Source organism: Hyperoodon ampullatus (assembly GCF_949752795.1).
Source record: "Hyperoodon ampullatus genome assembly, chromosome: 2".
NCBI lineage: Eukaryota > Metazoa > Chordata > Mammalia > Artiodactyla > Ziphiidae > Hyperoodon > Hyperoodon ampullatus.
The window spans coordinates 66383596-66407631 of NC_136915.1; the positions used below are offsets into that span (position 1 = coordinate 66383596).

General features: G+C 35.9%; 1 protein-coding gene across 1 annotated transcript in view; it reads right to left on the bottom strand.

Moving 5' to 3' along the window:
• Nucleotides 1–24036, bottom strand: part of SLC44A5 (solute carrier family 44 member 5) — a gene marked incomplete at both ends in the record, with an annotated part of 373929 nt that overhangs the window by 54336 nt on the left and 295557 nt on the right. Inside the window, one exon of the mRNA XM_079696573.1 lies at nt 15190–15274. Coding sequence (XP_079552699.1) covers nt 15190–15274 — 85 coding nt within the window. The remainder of the gene's footprint in view (nt 1–15189; nt 15275–24036) is intronic.

Sequence of the window (24036 nt, forward strand, 5' to 3'; positions counted from 1 at the left end):
ACCAGTCTACAGCCCTTCATATTCTGGCATTGTAAAAGCCCATGCCTGACGGTCAGCTTCCCACCAGTTCATGCTGTAGTGAAATCTAACAGCTAATACAACATTCCTATCCCATACGGGGCAGAGGCCTCCCTGGAAAAACTGAGCTACTAACACAGAAACAGAGCAAATTCACACAAGCGACCCAATTCTTTCTTTAGTAAAAGTGGATAACCAAGTAGCATCAGGAGTTTAAGAGAAATCAGAATAGGAAAGAGAAAGACTAAAGTAAACAAACAAAAACTGATGCTGGATGAAATAAAAATAATTCAGGGTACAGGAGGGACCTTAAAATTTTTTTCAGAGTAATTCAAGCAGATTATTCATACATAAAAATACTATGTTATTAGAGGAATAAATAGGAAACAAGAGGGCTTTAAGAGATTTAAAGTATGATTACCAAAATTTTAAAATCAAAAGCAGAGCTGGAAAAAACTTTATAAATCTCCTAGAATACAGAATAAAAAATCATAGATGGAAGATATAAGGAAAAAAAAAAAGAGGTATGGAGACTAATCCAGGAGGTCCAAGGTATGACTAACAGAGTTCCCAGAAGACAACCAGTAAAATGGAAAGAATGAAAACAGCAAAGAAATAACTGAAGAAAAATTTTCAGAGCTGATGAGAGTCATAGTTCTTTAGAATGAAAGGACCCCCATTGAGGCCTGAACAAAAAGCATATTTTTTAAGAAAGACCTACATCAAATTGTGGGATTTCAGAACACCAAGAGTAAAGAAACGATTTTAAATGTTTTCCCAGAGGAAAAAAGTCACCACAAGGTATGTGAATCAGACTAGCATTAGACACATTGGATGCTAAAAACAATGGAACAGTATCTTCAAATTTCTGACAGGAATTGTCTTTCAAGTTACACTTCTAAAGCTAGACCATCAGTCAACTGTAAAGAGGGAGAAGAAAAACATTTCCAGGGACTTCTCAAATTTACTTCCTGTGCTTTCTCTTCTTAGGAAGATAATCAAGAATGCTCTCCCTCAAAACAAGGGTGTTGACAAAGAAAAAAGACAAGTTAGGATATAGAAAATGGTACATGGGACGTGCTTACACTAAAAAAATATATATATTTCTTGTTTATCTGAAATTGAAAATTAACTGAGCATTCTGTGTTTTTATTTGCTAAATCTGGCACCTCTAGAAGTGGGACCCAATCTAATGAGGTAGATAAGTCCCAGAATTAAGGCTATGCAGTAGGCCTAAAATTTACCTGGTCCTGAGTGGAACAAAAGGACAGAAGTTCTACAAGGCAGGTGTTCAGAGAAGAGGGAGCCTCTGAAAAATAGTGTGATTGGAATGGTAGACAAACTTATGGTCCTGATAAAGACTATTCAAGAAAAACTTGGCTGACAAATAAAACATTATACAAGAATGTCATTGCCCTATGTTGAAATAAACTAAAACATTATACAAGAATGTCGTTGCCCTATGTTGAAATAAACTAAAATGTAGCATGATGCTAAGCTGCAAATAAAGTGTAAGATTTGGCTTTGATATCAGGGACACAGTAGAAATGAAAATGTAATGGCCAGACAGTGACTAAACTTCACATAGTTATTACAAAGTAAAAGTCTTATTTCCAACTTCTAGAATCAACCTACCAACAGAACATGAAAGATTCTGATGAAGTTGCAGAACTGAACTTTATAACAAACTTGATCATGTGAAGGGTAAATATAGAAAGTGGAATGGAAAGGAAAGATGGAGAGAAGGGTAGTGGGGATAATATCCTCCTCTTATATAAAGAGGAGTTGAGATACTGACAAAAGTTAGTGGAACAAGAATTCGAAGCTCAGTATACCATTTAAAGTCATAAAAGTAAACTATAAGAAAATCTGAAGGCAATATTTTAACCATTAAGCATGGAACGAGGAGGGAGAACAGGAAAACAGATAATGTAAATTAGTTAAATCTTCATGTTTCATAGCAGGCTATCAATGGACACTATCTAAAATTAATAAAGTACAAAATGAAAGAATAAACATATGATTTAAAGTTATGCAAAAAACTGCCAGAAGAACTAAGAGCAGTGTTATGGACTGAATGTGTTCCCCCAAAAGTCATATGTTAAAATCCTAACCCCCAAAGTGATGGTATTAGGAGGTGGGGCCTTTGGAGGTGCTTAGGTCAGGAGGGTATAGCCCTCGTGAATGGAATTAGTGCCCTTATAAAAGAGACTTCAGAGAGCTCTCTCATCCCTTCCTCCATTTGAGGATACAGAATAAAGATGGCAAACCAGGGAATGGACCCTCGCCAAGAACCTGACCAAGCAGGCACCTAATCTTGGACTTCTAGTCCCAAGAATTGTGGGAAATAAATTTTTGTTGTTTACAAGCTACCTAGTCTATGGTATTCTGTTATAGCAGCCTGAACTGACTAAAACAACCAGGAGAAGGAGAGATTATCTTTCTGGAAAGAAACCTCCTAAGACAGGAGACCATTGTTTTTATTGCTTTTATTATAAGCTCTTCATTATTGTTTGGTTTATTTTCATAGGCATATATTATTTTGATATAGATTTTAAAAATTAAACCAAGTAATAGATCTGGGCTTGTAGTATGTTCAGTCAAACAGATTTGTGAGACCTCCTTGCCATTTTATAAGTGTTTCTTCAGTGAATTGAAGACAAAGTTATTATTGCTTCACTTAATTGCTTCATCAAATTGATGCAAAACTTAAATAGAAGAGCTTTGTTCTCTTAATCTTTCCTGTTTCCCTATCTGAAACTCATACTAGGAAGATGGGTATTTTGGTCTGTCTAATCTGGCAATTGGGCTGCATCAGACAACGTTCAAAGTTGTTTTAACCCAAACTTTATAAGCTGAAGTTTTTGTAGTAGCCAAAAGGTGGCATCAAAATCAATCGAGTTCTTGCTTTTTAGTAGAAATCCCAAAGAAAAGGATCATACCCAAGTATCATGAATAACTTCCCTGCAACTCAAAACGCAGAGAAAGTTACACATGTCAACAAAGCACTCTATTTTCCTTTGAGTCTGTTTTATCTGCTTTGACATTTCAGAAAACTCTCAGTGTTTCCCCTAGTGTCCTTTTGGTTAGGCATAGACAAAGCACAGACTGACCAAATTCTATCCTAAACACTATCACACCATCTCTAAGCATGGGATTTTAAGCTCAGTTAAGGAATGTTTTTTAGAGTTGAGAATCAAAGGGTTGCTCTAAGCACATCATGACACTAATGAGTACAAACACTGTTACAGCCTAACAAGTATGTCCTGGACTCAGTTGTTTTGTAGTGCCTAACCTGCTTTACACATTCTCACAGAGATGCATTTCATTTACAGATTAAAATATATACACACACAATTTTTTTTAATTTAATGGTACTTTTTACCAGTTTATGTTCAAGGTTTTAAGGACTAGATTAAACGTGGAACATGGAAAACCAATTTCACTGCAACTCTACCAATATGCAGCCTAAAGAACACAGAATTTGGGGTTAGAACATGTTACTTTTGCCATTTAGTAGTCAGCTGACCCTGAGTACATACTTTAACCTATCTGAATTTGCTTCCTAATTTTCTAGATGAGAGTAGTAATAATGGCACCACTTAGCAGTGCTAATAGGAGGATCTGATAAGAACTTTACACTGACCTCCAACTGGAGCAAATCACTGTCTTTTCTGTACTACCCCTTTATTCTGATTCATTTAACAGTGAATCTACTGAGCACCTACTATAATGAAGTGCTGAGGATACAACAGCAAAACAGAGAACGTCCCTGATCTCAAAGAACTTTGACTCTAGTAGAGGAAAATAAAAAAGTGAAATTAATAACCAGGATAAATTCAAGTAGTGATAAGTACCCAAGACAATAAATCAGGGTCTTGTGCCAGAAAGTAACTAGAGAAAGTGGGGGTGAGTGTAATGTTTCAGATGGGATTGTAAGCATTATTCTTCAGATAGCACATTCTGCGAAACACACTAGATTGAAATCCATGGATTTCTCTTTTTTTTTGTCCAGTTCCTAGTTTAATTTTTTCCACTTTTATTGAGAATATACTTGACATGTAACACTGTATTAGTTTAAGGTATACAGCATAATGATTTGATATATGTATATATTGAGAAATAATTACCACAATAAGTTTAGTTAACATCTATCACTTCATATAGCTACAAATTTTTTTCTTGTGATGGGAACTTTTAAGATCTATTCTCTCAGCAACTTTCAAATATACAATATAGTATTGTTAATTATAGTCACCATGCTGTACCTTCCAGCCCTAGAAACTTATAACTGGAAGTTTGTACGTTTTGACCACCTAAACCCCTTTCCCACACCCCACACCTCCCACTTCTGGCAACCGCCAATCTGTTCTGTTTCTATGAGTTCATTTTTTTTTAGATATCACATAGCGTAATAGCCTCAGGGTCCATCCATATTGTCACAAATGGCAGGATTTCCTTCTTTTTTCCTGCTGATTTAAATTTATTTATTTGTATAAAATCACATTTTCTTCACCCATACACCCATCCAGTGAGACTTAGGTTGTTTCTAGGACTTGGTTATCATAAGCAATGTTGCAATGAACATGGGGATGCAGATATCTGTTCAAGATCATGATTTAATTTCTTTTGGATATATACCCAGAAGTGGAATTACTGGATCATGTGGTAATTCTATTTTTAACTTTTTTAGGATCTCCATACTGTTTTCTATAGTGGCTGCACCAAGTTACATTCCCACCAGTAATGCACAATAATTTCTCCACATCCTTGCCAACACTTGTTTTCTCTTGTCTTTTTTGATGATAGCCATTTTAATCAGGTGATAACTCATATGGTTTTGATTTGCATTTTCCTGATGATTAGTGATGTTGAACACCTTTTCATATATCTGTTGGCCATCTATATGTCTTCTTTGGAAAAATGTCTATTCAGATGCCCTGCCAATTTTTTAATCATTTGTTTCATTGTTTGGTTTTTTACTATTGAGTTACATGGGTTCTTTATAAATTTGGGGTATTAATCCCTTATCAGATGTATGATTCACAAATATTTTCTCCCATTCCATAGGCTTCCTTTTCATTTTGTTGATGGTTTCCTTTGCTGTGCAGAAGCTTTTTAGTTTGATGTAGTCCCACTTGTTTATTTTGCCTTTTCCTACCTTTGCTTTTGGTGTCAGATCCAAAAGATTATTGCCAAGATCGATGTCAGGGAGCTTACTAGGAGTTTTACAGTTTCAGGTCCTAATTCAAGTCTTTAATCCATCTTGAGTTGATTTTTGTTTATGGTGTAAGATGGAAGTGGTCCAGTTTCGTGGCTTTGCATGTGGCATTCCAGTTTTCCCAACACCGTTTATTGAAGAGAATATCCTTATTGTATATTCTTGGCTTCTTTGTCATAAAGTAATTGACCATATTTCTGTGGCTTTATTTTGGGGCTCTCTAATATGTTCCATTGAACAATGTGTCATAATTCTCTCTTCTATTTTTTGAAAGAGTTTGAGAAGGACTGTTAATTCTTCTTTAAATGTTTGGTAGAGTTTATCAGTGAAGTCATTTGGTCCTGGACTTTTCTTTGTTGGGAGGTTTCTGGTTACTGATTCAATCTTCTTACTAGTAATTGGCTTGTTCAGATTTTCTGTTTCTTCATGATTCAGTCTTGGCACGTTGTATGTTTCTAGGATTTATCCATTTCTTCTAGGCTGTCCAGTTTCTTGGTATATAATGGTTCATAGTAGTCTCTTATGATCCTTTGTGTTTGTGTGGTATCAGATGTCTCCTGTTTCATTTCTGAATTTATTTAAGTAGTCTCACCTTTTTTCTCAATGAGTCTAGCAAAAGGTTTGTCAATTTTATGTTTTCAAAAAAACAGTTGGTAGTTTCATTTATCTTCCCTATTGCTTTTTTTAAACATCTTTATTGAAGTATAATTGCTTTACAATGTTGTGTTAGTTTCTGCTGTATAACAAAGTGAATCAGCTATATGTATATATATGTGTGTGTGTGTGTGTGTGTGTGTGTGTGTGTGTGTGTGTGTGTGTGTATCCCCTCTCTCTTGCGCCTCCCTCTCACCCTCCCTATCCCACCCTTCTAGGTGGTCACAGAGCACCTAGCTGATCTCCCTGTGCTGTGCAGCTGCTTCCCACTAGCTATCTCTTTTACAGTTGGTAGTGTATATATGTCAATGTCACTCTCTCACTTCATCCCAGCTTACCCTTGCCCCTCCCCATGTTCTCAAGTCCCTTCTCTACATCTGCATATTTATTCCTGTCCTGCCCCTAGGTTTGTCAGAACCTTTTTTTTTTTTTTTTTTTTAAGATTCCACATATATGTGTTAGGATATGGTATTTGTTTTTCTCTTTCCGACTTACTTCACTCTGTATGACAGACTCTAGGTCCATCCACCTCACTAAAAATAACTCAATTTCATTTCCTTTTATGGTTGAGTAATATTCCGTTGCATATATGTGTCACATCTTCTTTATCCATTCATCTGTCGATGGACACTTAGGTTGCTTCCATGTGCTGGCTATTGTAAATAGTGCTGCACTGAACACTGGGGTACATGTGTCTTTTTGAATTATGGTATTCTCAGGGTATATGCCCAGTAGTGGGATTGTTGGGTTATATGGTAGCTCTATTTTTAGTTTTTTAGGGAACCTCCATACTGTTCTCTGGAGTGGCTGTATCAATTTACATTCCCACCAACAGTGCAAGAGGGTTCCCTTTTCTCCACACCCTCTTCAGCATTTATTGTCTGTAGATTTTTTGGTGATGGCCATTCTGACCAGTGTGAGGTGATACCTCATTGTAGTTTTGATTTGCATTTCTCTAATGATTAATCTCTATTTCATTTATTTCCACTCTGATCTTTGTCATTTCCTTCGTTCTACTAACTTTGGGCTTATTTTGTTCTTCTTTTTCTAGTTCCTTTAGGTGCAAAATTAGGTTGTTTATTTGAGATATCTCTTGCTTCTTAATGTAGTTGTTTATCGCTATGAATTTCCCTCTTAGAACTGCTTTGCTGTGTGCCATATGCTTTCGTATGTTATATTTCCAATTTCATTTTTCTCAAGATACTCTCTAATTTCCCTTTTGATTTTTTCTTTGACCCATTTGCTTAGTGACAAGTTGTTTAATCTCTACATATCTGTTAATTTTCCAGTTTTCTGAATTAATTTCTAGTTTCATACCATTTTGGCAGGAAAAGATGCTTGATATGATTCCAGACTTTTTACGTTTATTAAAACCTATTTTGTGGCCCAACACATGATTTATCCTGAAGAATATTCCATGTATTTGAGAAGAATGTGTATTCTGTTGGTTTTAGATGGAATGGTCTGTAAATGTCTGTTGAGTCTATCTAGTCTAACATGTAATTTAGACCAATTCTTCCTTATTAATTTTCTGTCTGGATGATCTAACCATTGATGAAAGTGGGGTATTGAAGTCCCCTACTATTATTATATTGCTGCCTAATTTTTCCCTTCAGATCTGTTAATATTTGCTTTATACATTTCAGTGCTTTTAAGTTGGGTACATATTTATAAATGTTATATCCTCTTGTTGGATTGACCCCTTTATAATTATATAATAATCTTCTTTGTCACTTATTAGAGTCTTTGCCTTAAAGTTTATTTTGTCTGCTATAAATATAACTACCTCTGCTTTCTTTTGGTTTCCATTTGCATGGAATATGTTTTCCATCCCTTTGCTTTTATTCTATGTCTGTGCATAAAGCTTAAGTAAATCTCTGGTAGGCAGTATATAGTTGAGTCTTGTTTTATTATTCATTCAGCCACTCTGTATCTTCAGATTGCATCATTTTACCATTTACATTTAAAGTAATAATTGATAGGTGGGACTTATTATTGCCATTTTATTCATTGTTATCAGGCTGTTTTGCAGTTCTTTTGTTCTTTTCTTCGCTTGCTCTCTTCCTTTGTGATTTGATGACCTTCTGTAGTAGTATGCTTAGATTCCTTTTTTTTTTTTTTTTTTACCTTTTGTGTATCTACTATAGGTTTTTGCTTTGTGGTTACCACAAGGCTTACATAAAACATATTACAGCAGTCTATTTTAAGCCGATAACTTAATGCAGATGCATACTAAAGTTCTACATTTTTATTCTCCCCCCAACATTTCATGTGTTTGATGTCACAATTTGCATCTTTTCACCTTGTGTATCCATTAATAAGTTACTGTAGTTATAGTTACTTTTACTACTTTTGTCTTATAACCTTCATACTAGATTTATAAATGATTTACCCACCACCATTATAATTTTAGACTATTCTAAAATAGAGCTTAATTATGTATTTTCTTTTACCAGTGATATTTTTACTTTCATATGTTTATCCTGTTACTAATTAGCATCCTTTCATTTTGGCTTGAGGAAGTCCCTTTAACATTTCTCATAAGACCAGTATGAACTCTATCAGCTTTTGCTTGTCTGGAAAACTCTTTATCTCTCCTTCAATTCTGAAGGATAATTTTGCTGGATAGAGTATTCTTGGTTGGCAGTTTTTATTCTTTCAATATATATATCATTGAATATATCATTCTACTGCCTTCCGGCTTGGAAAGTCTCACTGAAAAATCTGCCTGTGGTCTTACAGAGGTTTCTCTTATATGTAACAAGTTGTTTTTCTCTTGCTGCTTTTAAGGTTCTGTCCTTGTCTTTAACTTTTGACAGTTTAATTATAATATTTCTTGCTATGAGTTTCTTTGGGTTCATCTTATTTGGAACTTTCTGTGCTTCCTGGATTTGGATGTCTGCTTGCTTCCCCAGGTTAGGGAAGTTTTAAACCATTATTTCTTTGAAGAAGCTTTCTGTCCCTTCTCTCTTTCTTCTCCTTCTGGGATCCATATAACGCAAATGTTGATCGACTTGATAGTGTCCCATAAGTCCCTTAAGCTATCTACGCTCTTTTTCAGTCTTTTTTCATTTTGCTCCTCTGATTGGATGAATTCTACTGCCCTATCTTTGAGTTTGCTCATTCTTTCTTTTGCTTATCTAGTCTGCTGTTGAACCCCTCTAATGAATTTTTCAGTTCAATTTTTATATTCTTCAGCTCTGTGATTTCTGTTGATACTTTACCTATACTTTCTCTCTCTCTGTTGAAATTCTCATTATACTTATGCATTGTTCTCCTGACTTTGGTGAGCATCTTAATGACCTTTATTTTGAATTATATCAGGTAAATCATGTATCTCCATTTCATTAAAATCTGTTTCTAGAGATTTATCTGTTCTTTTGTTTGGAACATAATCCTCTGTTTCTTCATTTTCCTTGATTCTATGTGTTGGTTTCTGTGCATTAGATAAAACAGCTGCCTCTCTGTCTGGTTTCTTGTAGGAGATAAACCTTAATATTCACCCCAGCCCCAGCTCTTAACTGTCTCTCAAACCTTTGTGCATGTCTAAGTTGCTTTCCTTGTTCTTAGTGGCTCTTAGTAGTTGAGTAGTGCCAAGACCTGTCAGTGTCCCAAAGGGGAGGATCTCAGTCAGTGATAGATGCAGGCTGATTGGCCATGGCTCACGGGCCCAGCCACTCCACAGCATGTGGGATCTTCCCGGACTGGGGCACGAACCCTTGTCCCCTGCATCGGCAGGCGGACTCTCAACTACTGCACCACCAGGGAAGCCCAACACCAGCTTTTAAAGTACATAAATAGATCCCTTTCAGGGAAAGACTGGGAAATGAGCATTTCAGTCTGCTCCCTCTGCACTGAGTGCTGAGGGGATAGCCAGTTAAGAAGTGTTTTTTAGTCTGCTACAGTTGTCCCATTTCATTGTGGGACCAATGAAATGCAAGCCCCATGGTCCACCAGAGCCAGATCAAGGGGTGTGTCCCCTGGGTGGCAGTTGCAAAAGCTTGTGCACTAGATGTGTGCACAAGTTCCTTCCAGGTAGTAAGTACAACTTGGAGCTGCCAGAGGGAGAACACAGAGACAGTGCCCACTGGCCTCCTCCAGGCTCTGGGGAAGACTATAATCATCCCCAGATGTGTGCATATTAGAAGTCTAACCCTCATGCAGCAGCTATTGAAGTATGCAAATAGCTTTCTTTCAGGAAAACCCTGGGAGATGGGTGTTTCTGTCTGTTCCCTCTGAGATGAGTCTGGGGGAAATAACCACAGTGAGTTAAGAACTTATTTTTTTGTGTGTGGTACACGGGCCTCTCACTGTTGTGGCCTCTCCCGTTGTGGAGCACAGGCTCCGGATGCGCAGGCTTAGCGGCCACGGCTCACGGGCCCAGCCGCTCCGCAGCATGTGGGATCTTCCTGGACTGGGGCACGAACCCGTGTCCCCTTCATCGGCAGGTGGACTCCCAACCACTGTGCCACCAGGGAAGCCCCAAGAACTTCTTTGTTTACAATAGTCTTATGAGTCTCATGGATGCAAGCCCTGTTGGCTTTCAGAGCTAGGTGTTTTGAGGGCCTGCCCCTTGGGTCAGAGTCTTAAAAGTTGGGGCACTAGATGTGGGGTTCAAACCTTTCATTCCTCAGGGACAGGCTGGGATTTGGGCATTTCCTCCCAATTGTATGGCACTGAGCCAGGCGTGGGGTTTATGGTAAAACTGTGTCTCAGCCTTTCCTACTCATTTTGATGTGGGTATTTCCTTGTTCACTTGATACGTAGGAGTCACTCAGCTAGTTTCTGGATTTCTTTCAGAGGGAATTGCTCTGTGTGTAGCTGTAGATCCAGTGTGTCCATGGGAGGAGGTGAGTTAGAAGCCTCCTGTGTTGCCGTCTTGGACTGGAACTCTCTGAAATCCATGGATTTCTTGTCTATATCCCTGAAGACTGAGATCCTTGAGAAAACTCTGTCTTGTTTCCTAGAGTGATTCCAACCTTTTGCATAGTGACTGGCCCTTTGGAAACCTCACGAATGATGTATTACAATATTGAATATGAAAGTGCTTTGTTAAAAAAAGCACATGTAAGTTTCACCCTAATTACTGTTCTTTCATTTAATTTTTTGCATTATTATCAGAAAATTAAGGCCAGGTAGGTTGCGTCCATTGCCCAAAGGTCAACAATGGAAAGATGTAAAGTCAGGATTTGACTCTAGAGTATATTCTTTCAACAAAATGTTTTATCTCTTGTTCTTTCAAAGGGCTTTGATAAGTAAGGTAACTCATTGCCTCAGCTCATGTACTTTCAAGACTTTTAGTTTTGGACAATTTGGAGGGAATATAAAAGTATTAGATTTTTTGGTAGAAACATGTAATGCATATTAATATATAAATAAGCAAATAAAAATTACTCATAATTCTATTTTATAATATCTGTCATTAATTCTTTTTCAAAATAAAAAAAGTTTAATATTTTCCTGCCTACATGCTCACTGTGAACAATTGAAACAGTTCAAGACGGTATAAATAGCAACAAGAAAGATCTTTTAAAATGTAAAGTGGATTGTATCACTCTCTTGATGAACACCCTTCCATGGCCTTCCTGCACTTATACATAAAATCCAAATACTTTTAAAGGGCACATAGAACCACAAAATCTGACTCCTATCTGGTTCTCAGACATCTGCTCATCCCACTCCCCTTTTTCTTTGCTACACTCCAGCCTCCTGGGCTTCTTTCTGTTCCTGGAGTATCATAGGCTCATTCCTGCCTCAGGACCTTTGCCCTTGTCTCTGGCTTTAAAGCTCTTACCAAGGCTTTTGAAAGGCTGCCTTCTTCCTAGCCTTCATATTTCAATTTAAAAGTTACCTCCTCATGAAAGTCCTAACCTGCCCCATGCAACCACGAGGCAGCTCATTATATACCAGTCATTCTCTATGGGGCCACCTGTTTTGTTTTTTCCTTTATAACATTTATCATACAATTTGAAATTATCTTGATTGTTTACATCTTTATTGTAATTGCCCTCTAACTGAATGTAAGCTTCATGAGTGCAGGTAGCTTGTCTATTTGTTTGCACTATAACCTCAGCCTTTAGAACACTGTCAGAAACATAATAGTGACTCAGTAAACACATAAATAAAAATATAATCCCACTACCCAGAAATAATGTAGGAATGTGTATATCTGTTCATATATAGGTGTTTTTTATATGTGATATTTATATATATCACAAGGCAGAATTATAATATACATAGCATTTATTATACTAAATTATATTATTATACTAAATCATGGCGTAACCTGATTTCTTGAATTAACAAAATATCATGGGCGTATTTCCATGTCAATAGGTATATCTCTACTCAATCACTTTTAATGATTAAATAGTATTTTATTATATGACTGTTCATTTAATCAATCTCCTATTGATAGATATTTAGGCTGTTTCCATTTTATTATTACTATTTCATAGTACCTATAACATTAGGAATGTTTATGCAAATTTCCATCAGATATGTTCTAGGAGAAAAATTGCTGAATCAAAAAGAACATACAAATTTCATAAATACTTGATAAAATGTGATAAATATTATCATATTTCACTACCACCAGTAGAAAATAAGATGTATTTTTTTCCCCTCATTCTGGTCAACCCTGGAAATTTTAATTTTTTAAATTTATTTGACAACTTAATAAGCTAAAGTAATATCTCTTTATTAATTTGCATTTCTTTTTTAACTGTGGTTGATCAGCACTTTCTGTTGTTATTGGCTATTATTTCATGTTATTTCTTGTTTATTACTTTTGCCAACTTCTACACTGAATGATCATCTTTTTCTTCTTTGATTTTATAAAAGTAGTTCATATAATAAAGCTACTGACCCACTGTCAGGTATACATGTTGAAAAAATTTCTTTTTCCTGAATTTCCACTTATCTTTTAACTTTGTATACCACTTTGTTGGTTAAAGTGGGATTACTTTGTGTCATACTTTAAAATTTTTGTTAAATTTTCTGGCTTTGGGGTCACGTTTAGAAAAAGCTTCTTTACTCCATTATTCTATTAACATGCCCATGCATTTTCTTCCATTACTTTTTGGTTGTATATTTTATATACAATATTTCAGTATTCATGTTGCAGTATTCATTTTGGTATAATGTATGAGATAAATATCCAATTTTATTTTATATTCATGAATGTCATTTCAGTTAACTCAATATCACTTATTTAATAATCTACTCTTTGGCTACTGACTTGGAATCCCATCTTTATCACATTCAAAATTGGTATTTGTAATTGTATTTATTTCTTTCTGCTAGTTCTATGATAATTTCACACTGTTTTAAGGATTGAAATCTGGTATTTTCATAAATATTTTCACTTACTACTAAAAACTCTCAGAATCATTTAAAGTAACTTTTTAAGTTTGCAAATTAATACACATTTATATAAGAATTAAAACAATTGAGAGGCTTAAAATATATATATTTTAGAATACAATAGGTGGTTTGTAAACAAGTATATAAATTTACCAAATGATAATTGTGGTATCAGAAATCAGAGAGGAAAAAGAGTATATTTTTCAACAAACTATTCTGAGATCAACTGGCACTGCAATTGGAAAAAAAGAAAGTTTGATTCTTCATTCCATACACAAAAATAAATCCCAAGTGCATTAGAAATTTATAACTTCTAATAAACCACAGACGTACTAGAGAAATATAGCTAAATGTTATTTTCAGGAGAAGGAAGGCAATTATAACCATGACACAAAATCCAGAAACTATAAAGAAAATTAACATAATCAATTCTTAAAAATATAAACATACATTTTTAATGGCTCCATTATATTTTATTAAATACATGGGCCATAATTTACTACCATCCACATATTGTTAGATATCTGTATAGTTTCCAATATACTGTTATTGTAAATAATACTTTAAAGAACATGTCTGTTACACTAGGATTGTCTTTGAATGATCTTTATGTACTGAAATTTGTGGTATCCCATTTTTGTTGGAAATAAGTGGGTCATTGGCTTAGGTCTGGGAAACATTGTTACAGAGGCCCTTTTAAAAATAGCCTATTTTAAAGAACTAGAGATTTGTGTGATCTTTTTACCACCTGGTGCTTTCTTTGTCCTTCATAGTGTGAAGGTTTTGTTGGCAATGTCTAGGAGCTTTTGAGTTACTGAGGTTAAGATAAGAATTACCATCCTAGATCAGAATTTAGTCTAGTTGTCTCTAACAGGCAATGAGGACTTTTTGTAGATGTCAGTTTACCTGCCATAAACTCAACCTGACATGATTAAGGATTTACCCCCCAATCTCGACCAAATTTCTGGTTTCTCTTGATTGTCCATAATAATTCTACTCCGTGTGTGTTGTTAACCTTTTCCTAAACCTATTTTTTAAATCTGTTTCTCTCTTGGAACAGTAAGCTCCAAGTTATGGGTGGGCAACATGGGGACACAATAGAAATATTCTGAGACTCCTTTTTGCTGTTTTTGGTGGTAGAGAGCGCTGCTGTTGCCTTGGTTTCTTACCCTTTCAATACCAACTTTTATAGAAACTGAATTGAAGAACCAGGGTATTGAGTAAAATACCTGAGTAAAAACTCAGGTATTACCAGAAAAGAAATGGACCAGTGAGAAAGGAGAAAAAACTTTCTAAAAATATGAAATCCATGTTTCTGTTTTGTTTTTTCTTTATGATGAAGAAAGAAAACTTGCTTTCAGAAGTGAAAACTTCTGTTATAATTAACATTAGAAAGGAATTTAATGGAACATTCTCCCTTGTTTGTTTCAGCTACTCAGGGTCATTGTCAGCAGCAGGCTAGTTGTCTTGAAAAGCTGGCCTGCCACTCATTGAAGACTTTCTAGGTGTGCCCCTCACTTTGAAAGGTGGAGTGATTTATCAGTAGACACTGTGGCAAAAACAATTCTAAAAACTGCACTGTCTAGCTTTTTAGCAGCTCCTCCGAACTCAGCCTTCCAATAGCCCATTTCATAAGGCATTTTAAAATATGGCTTCTGATAAAATCACTGGTCCAATTCACCCAGTACAATTATATTTTTACTAAGCAGAGTCTTCATGTGTTCTAATAAAATGCTGCAGAACAATGACATCTTGTCTTAAGTCATATAGTATGAAACATCCCACCTGCTTATAAACTGTCTCTGGGGAAAAGGGGAGGGAAGTCCTTTTTTATGAACTTTAATCCTCTTATGAGTAGGATTAATGCGAAAGTGATTTCTAGGTTCCAGCTTAGACAGTAAAATCAGACAAAGCAAAGTGGCCATACTCACTCATTGGGGGTGCCCTTTTGGCCACAAAAGTAGCCCTGGCTGTCTGTAGGATAGGCCACTCTTCTGGGGTCGCCATTGACCCAGGCTGCAGGAACAAGAAAAGACAAAAAAATCAGCAACAGCTGGCTGAAGGCAGTCTGGTTTGAGAAATTAGAATGCACCATTGCAACACACTAACCTCTCCCCTCAATCACAAAAGATTATTGATTTTCTTAAAAGAGTAATTTCTTAATGAAAAGTAAAATAAAATATGGATGAATCAGTCAGAAAGCACATTTCTTATTCTCTCAGGATTCATCTGGGTTGTAGCCAAAACATGAGGTAATGCACTTAGAAAATGACATTTATTAAAATGTGAATTAGAGGGCACACTACAAATTCTTGGGTGGCAAGAAGTCACTTTTGCTAGGGCTCAAAACTAAATGACTTCATAGCAGAGCCAATAAATTTGCAGTACATATTATGATGCAATTCTTTTGGGTTATACATAAGTGAAGACCATTACAAAAAATTCAAAGGAGTGGAACTATAATACCCAATTCAAATTGGGTATTTATGATTTCTTTATGATTTCTTATGACACTGTAAAGGCGAACAGTAGCAACTTCAGAAGTAACACATAATAAAAATTCACTGTACACACACTTTGTCTGATAATCTCAAAGCTGCCTATAAATATCAAGTGTTTTCAAACTTCATAAATTAAAGATTTGGCTCTGTTTTCTCTGAAGATGCTGGGTGGGCTCTACCTCATACAAACTCATCGCCCCTATATACTTATCGGCTAGACTAGAGAACCACACAAAGCAATATACATTAGCTAAATTGGGCAATACTCCCTAATTCTAACTAAATGTTTCTAATTTCTCTAATTTGATTAATACATTTCCTAAAAATCTGGGAAATTTATTGGTCACCTAATGCTTGCCTCTGCATATGGAAAACATATCTCTTTGTCCTTTGCTTCTTTTAACATTTCCAGCTATCTCCTTACCCACATTTAATGGATTTGACAGTTCATGTTACAATTCAATCACTCTTATGTACATGGCCTGTGTGACTTGGGAAGATAAAAATAAATCAATTCTGAATGAGAATTTTAATATGGAAAAGACACTTTTCTCAATAATTTTTCTCATCCATCCAAGCCTTTCCTTTTAGTATCCGAGTACCCAGAAAAGTCTCCTTTGTCTAATTCTTTTTCCAATGTCATAGAGGCATTGACAGTTTCATCTTCTAATACCTTCTTATAAAATCTGACTCATTCGGACAGTTCTCTGCTGCCATATGCTCCCATCTTTATTTCCCAAGATAAAGAAAGTGGACTAGAAATAAGGCATTTAAATGACATCTAAGTGTTCAATGTATAATGTCTCCAGGCACTATTTTATTAAATTCTTTTTTTATATCTTAGTTTGTCAGATACCTAAGAGCTCTAATTTTACCTGACTCTATACTCTGTAATATGTTTCTTTTAACTTTATTCCAAAATGGTTTATTCATTTTCTATACAATTATTAATTCAAAATGGGCACCTGAAGAAACATTTGGATTGCTAGATTTGCTACGTAATATTTTTATGACCCTGAACAAGTCACTTAAATGCTTTAGTCTTGGCTTTCCAATTTGTTACTAAAAAAATGGGTATAATAATACCCAGCCCCAAAGAATGTTGAGGATATGAAAGAAAATAAAGAAAGTGGAATGCCTAATATGGTGCTTGATGTGCAATATGGACTCAGTAATGATAGTTCCTGTCTTATTTGGGTTTCACAGAAACCATACACTGAGACAAGGACTTTGATACACGTAGTTAATTTGGGAAGTGATTAAGTGGGGGCGAAGAGAGTGAGACAGGGAAGGGAGCAAAGCCAATAAAGTGCATGTTAACGAGTGAGATACTGTTTTGGGAGAGGTGACTCCACACTGCTGGGGACCTTCTGAGGAACCATGGAGAACATCTGCCCATGTTGCCATATCAGTGGGCATGATAAAACTACCTGCCATAGGTGCAAGCAAACTTGGAAGGACTGAGGGGATATGGGGTGGGGCATCAGCAACACTTGCTGTAGTTTTTTTTTTCTTTTTTCATGATCAATCATTCAGCTAAATATCTTACTAAATGACAGCTCTGTGTCCTGTACTACAAGTCAATACCAGTATAGTTTATGACAGAGTTCTCAACAAACACATGAAAAGGAGAGAATAAAATTTGTAGAAGGCTTGGAGAAGAGGTGGGACCTGGAAAAGACTAGAAAAGTACTAAGATTTGAGAAGGAATCTGGAAGGTGACAAGAGTAGGGAAAGAATTATAGATTGAGGAAACAGTATAATAATAAGAGCTTCAATTTACTAATTGCTTACATGTATCAAATACTATGCTAAATATATTATATCCATTTCTCATTTGAGTCTCACAATAACTCTATAAAGTAGATATTTTCACCTCTGATATTATTTGCAGCTCAGAGTTTTATTTACTTCTCAAGATACCCCAGGTTTTAAGTGGCATAAACAGGGTTTGAACTTAGGAGTGTTGCTCTCTAGGGCTCATGCTTTAAACATTAGACTATAGTCACTATACTGTTGACTACTAAAGGATAGATTAGGAATGATCTTGTTAACACTGGAAATCACAAAGATATCAGCTAAATGAGGATGAGCAGTATGTTAGACACATATGGTAGGAAAGGAGATAACACAGGTAATTTTGGAGCCTCTGCCACCTGTAAAGAAGAGCTTTGTACTTGTCAGGAGAAGGAGAGAGTCTGGTTGACAGGGATCTGATGCCCAAGACAAAGGAGAGGAAGATGAACATGGAAGTGTCAAGGGAAGAGCTCTCCTTCTTGATTTTGTAATTTTGAATTATGGCAGGTGGCTGTTTCCTAAGCTGCTGCTACACTTCTCCACGTATCCTCTGGCACAGAAGTTTTGCTGCATATACTCTGTGTTTGAGCTGGAACATCAAGTCTGAGCTGAAAGCTTCAAGGGCCAGTTCAACCAAGTCACCTCAGTCAAGGGTACCTAGTTTTCTTTATCTTCTCCATTAAGTCCACATCTCTCCACACCTCCAGTGGAGGAATATGGCAGGGAAAAAAGGAGAAGGAAAAGGAAATATGCAGTAGCAGTCATTCTGTCCATTAGTAAAGTAAGGGGCTTCTCACATTTTACTCTCTTTCTTGGAATTTCTCTATTCATGGAACTTCTAGAACTGTGCTGTCCAATATGGTAGCCACTAACATATGTCTACTGTGCACTTAAATATGGCTTATCTGAAGTGAGACATAATGTAACTGCAAAATACACATCAGGTTTTAAAGAGAGTATGAACAACAACAAAAAAAGAATGTAAATATCTCATTAATACTGTTCATATTGAGTATATTTGAAATGATAATATTTGGTTATGGTTAATTTCATGTTTATTTTTACTCCATTAACTGTAGCTACTAGGAAATTTAACATTACGCATTTGACTCACTTATGTTTCTTCTGGCTCGGTCTGTTCTAGAATATTTCCCCACAAATGTCAGGGCTTCTCATATAAGGTGATTAATTGTGCTGTAGCATCATGGTTTGTATGTCAGTCCTCCTCAACTCCATCATACCCAGCACATCCTTTTTATAATGAATATTTGACAATGTTGCTTTTATATAAACCTTGAAGTACTATTTATACATAACTCATCTCCCCCCACACACAATTTCTTAAAAAAAAACAATAGCTGTAATGTAAATGACAACTAAGAAAATAAGTTCTAATTAAACAGTATGCATATCAATATTGCAAATGCTCACATGTGACCAAGCTAGAAGACACAGTAAAATAGGTACTTGCACCTATAGATAGAATCACTGAATGTAACAGTTATAATTGCAGGAGGATTCAGGTGTATTGTGTAGGAGACTCAAATACTGTAAGTGGTGTTGTCAATGATATGATTTTCCTAAATGAAAAAATTTTAGTAAATTCCAACCAAAAAAGTACAATCTTTCCTCAAATTCTCTTGGTAGTTATTAAAACCATGCAAAAATAAAAATTTGTAATTTTAAAACAGAAGTTCTAGATTCAAATATTTAAAAGCAAATTGTCACCTACATGAGTGGTACATGGGAAAGTTAGACAAGAAGCGGGGCAATTCTTGGTTTTGCAGAACTGTCCCAGATATTGCCAGGCATCTATCTTCCCTGGCTCCCACCTACCCACTAAGAGACAGTAGTACCTTCAAAACATGTGACAATCAAAAAGTCAACTCAAATTTTCCAGAAGAGCCCCCTATGCAGTGGTACTGCTCCAGTTGAGAGCCACTGATGTAGATGTTTATTCACACTCTTAAAAATTTCCAAAATATATAGATTTCACATAGTCTTTTCCTCCCTGATTTTTTGGAGGATATGCTATCATGGAGCTCTTTCTTATAATTTAATCCCATATACTTTTTTTATTCACTAGTTTTATCTTTTGGATTCTACATATAAGTGATATTATACAGTATTTGTCTTTCTCTGTTTGAGTTATTTCACTAAGCATATTGCCTTCCAAGTACAACCATGCTGTTGCAAATGGCAAAATTTCATTCTTTTTTATGGCTGAGTAGTATTCCATTGTATGTATATATGCATCTTCTTTATCCATACATCTGCTGATGGACATTTGTTTCCATATCTTGGCAATTGTAAATAATGCTGCTATGAACACTGCAGTGTATGTATCTTTTTGAATTAGTGTTTTTGTTTCTTTTGGCTGTATATCCCAGAGTGGAAATGCTGAGTCATATGGTAGTTCTATTTTTTTTTAAGTACTGCATTTTCTTTTTAATATTTATTTATTTATTTAGGTTGCACCAGGTCTTAGTTGTGGCAGGCAGGCTCCTTAGTTGAGGCTCCAGGGATCCTTAGTTGTGGCTCACCAGCTCCTCAGTTGCAGCAATGGACTCCTTAGTTGTGGCCTGTGAGCTCCTTAGTTGTGGCATGCGAACTCTTAGTTGTGGCATGCATGTGGGATCTAGTTCCCTGACCAGAGATCGAACCTGGGCCCCCTGCATTGGGAGCACAGAGTTTTATCCACTGCGCCACCCTTTTTTTTTTTTTTTTTTGAGAAACCTCCATACTGTATTCCACAGTGGTTACACCAATTTACATTCCTACCAACAGTGTACAAGAGTTCCCTTTGCTCCACATCTTTGCCAACATTTGTAATTTGTGTTATTTTTGATGATAGTTATTCTTACAGGTATGACGTGATATCTAGTTGTGGTTTTAATTTGCATTTCTCTGATGATTAGCAACGTTAAGCATCTTTTCACATGCCTGTTGGTCATTTGTATTCTTTGGAAAAATGTCTATGTTAAAATTTGTATGGAAACACAAAATACCCTAAATAGCCGAAACAATCTTGAGAAAGAATCACACTCCCTGACTTCAGATTATACTACAAAGCTATAGTAACAATATGGTATTGGTACAAAAACAGAATTATAGATCAATGGAACAGAATAGAGACCCCAGAGATAAGCCCATGAACTTATGGTTAACTTACAACAAAGGAGGCAAGAACATACAATGGAGAAAAGACAGTCTCTTTAATAAGTGGTGTTGGGAAGACTGGACAGCTACATGTAAAACAATGAAATTCGAACATTTTCTAATACCATATACAAAAATAAAATCAAAATGAATTAAAGACCTGAATGTATTGGGTTTGCCAAAAGGTTTGTTCATTTTGTTCCATAAGATGGCTCTAGTAGCACTTAGTTGTCTTTCATTGGAAACCATTTTGTTAGATTGCATGTGACAGCTGTCATATCAGCATGCACTTAAAAAAAGACTTATCAAAATTGGTGAATTTTTGTGTAGCCATGTTAATATTGAAGATAGAAGAAAAAAGCAACATTTTCGGCATATTATGCTTCATTATTTCAAAAAAGGTAGAAACACAACAGAAATGCCAAAAAAAAAAAAAGACTTGTGCTGTGTATGGAGAAGGTGCTGTGACTGATGGAACATGTTGAAAGTGGTTTGCAAAGTTTCATGCTGGAGATTTCTCACTGGATGATGCTCCGTGGTCGTGTAGACCAGTTGAAGTTGATAGCGATTAAATCGAGACATTAACTAGAACAATCAACGTTATACGTGAGATAGCTGACATACTCAAAACATCCAAATCAAGCGTTGAAAATCATTTGCACCATCTTGTTTATGTTCATCGCTTTGATGTTTGGGTTCCACATAAGTTAAGTGAAAAAAATCTTCTTGACCGTATTTCCTCATGAGATTCTCTATTGAAACGTAGTGAAATCACTCTGTTTTTAAAACAACTGGTGATGGGCAATGATGAGTGGATACTGTATAACAATGTGGAATGGAAGAGATCATGGGACAAGCAAAATAAACCACCAACCACACCAAAGGCCGGTCTTCATCCAAAGAAGGTGATCTTGTGTATATGGTGGGATTGGAAGGGAGTCAGTCCTCTATGACGAGCTCCTTCTGGAAAACCAAACGATTAATTCCAACAAGTACTGCTCCCAATTAGACCAACTGAAAGTGGCACTCGATGAAAAGCATCTGGAATTAGTCAACAGAAAACGCATAATCTTCCATCAGGATAAGGCAAGACTGCATGTTTCTTTGATGACCAGACAAAAACTGGTACATCTTGGCTGGGAAGTTCTGATTCATCTGCTGTATTCATCAGACATTGCACCTTCAGATTTCCATTTATTTTTGTCTTTACAAAATTCTCTTAATGGACAAAATTTCAATTCCCTGGAAGACTGTAAAAGGCACCTGGAACAATTCTTTGCTCAAAAAGATAAAAAGTTTTGGAAGATGGAATTATGAAGGTGCCTGAAAAATGGCAGAAGGTAGTGAAACAAAAGGGCGAACACATTGTTCGATAAAGTTCTTGGTGAAAATGAAAAATGTGTCTTTTATTTTTACTTAAAAACTGAAGGCACCTTTTGGCCAAACCAATAAGACTGGGAACCATAAAACTCCTAGAAGAAAACATAGGCTGAATAGCTTTTGACATAAATTGTAGTAATATTTTTTTAGATCCATCTCCTAAGGCAAAAGAAAATAAAAGCAAAAATAAACAAATGGGACTTAATCAGCTTAAAAACTTTTGCACAGCAAAGGTAACCATCAACAAAATGAAAAGACAACCAACTAAATGGGAGAAAATATTTGCAAATGATATGACCAATAACAGGTTAATAACCAAAATACATAAATAGCTCATACAGCTCAACCTCAAAAAACCAAACGACCTGATTAAAAAATGGACAAAAGACCTGAATAATGCCATTTACTTTTATTCAGCTGATCAGCATGTTTGGCGGCTTTCAAATATGTCCATAAATTATTTGACAATTTTCCTTCAAATAGTGGCGCCTAATTCCCTATCCTTTGAGTGTGGACTAGACTTAGTGGCTTGCTTCTAATGAATAGAATGTGACAGAATAATATTTGGTGACTTCCAAGAATAGGTCATAAAAGGCAGTGCAGCTTCCTCTTTGCTCTCCCTCTCTCTATTTTAGATCTGTAGCTCTAGGGGAAGCCATCTGACATGTCATGAGGACAATCAGACAGTCCTATAGAAAAAGCCCACGATTGTCAGCAGTCAGCAAGAACTGAAGCCTCGTGCTGACATCCGTGCAAGGGAGCCATCTAGAAGGTTGATACCTCACCATAGTCAAGCCTTCAGCTGAGTGTGGCCTTGGCTTATATCTTGACTGCTACTTCATAAAGAACTCAGAGCCAGAGCCACAACTAAGTTATTCCCAATTCCGGACCACAGAAACTGTGAGATAAGAAATGTTTGCTTACTTTACATTGCCAAGTTTGAGAGTAATTTGTTATGCAGCAATAGATAACTAATTACTATCTAGCTTTAAAAAATCTTTTATATACTTGAAGCAGTTAAATCATCTTTCTCTCCTTCAACCTAAATATTCACAATACTTAAATTTTATTTTCTATTTGGTTTCTATTTCTATTTTTATTTTCTCTTGTCATGTTTTAAACTCATAGCTACAATTCCTAGGATTTAAGTATTTTTTGTTGTTTCATTATATGATTTAATACATGGAGCCTGCAACCTGATTTAAAATATGACTTAGATTACACGTTATCTGATACCTATTTACCTTACTTCTTTAAAAAAAAGTTAATACGAAAACTTTATCTTAAAGTGTGGGTCTAGAATATAGTCAAACTCCCATTCAATCATTCATACTGAATTGTCAGTCATCATATTCTTATTAAGTTAAATCATTCATTCATTCATTGGGCCTTACTATTGGCCAGTGCAGAGGGAAGATGGTTTCTGAAGAATGATAATGGATTCGCTTAAGCTTAACCAAGTCACGGCCTTAATTTTAGCTGCTGTTCAAGTTGTAGTCTCTCTACTGGAACAAATCAAAGCAGCCTCTGCCAGCTTGCATGCAGTAATTGATCTAACAAAAGGTTTCCCCTTTCCCAGTAAGTATAAAACACCGGAAACATTTGCTTTCACCTGGCAGGGATAGTGCTGCATCCTCACCATCTCCCCTTGAAGTTACATGACCTCCTAGCTCTTTGTCACAATTTAGTCTGCAAGATTTTAATATAATATCTTACTTCACAGGATACCACACAGATTCCTTACACTGATGGCATCGTGCTGATAAGATCTGGAGAATATTGGATAGCACGTAAGCTGGATGTCTTACAAAGACATAGTGTGCTAATGGACGGGAGATAAACCTCATGAAAATACAGGAGTCTTCCAGTAAGATCTGAGGGCCTGGTAGTGATATCTCCTCCAAAGTGAAAGATAAGTTGCCGTACCTTGCATTGTCTGTT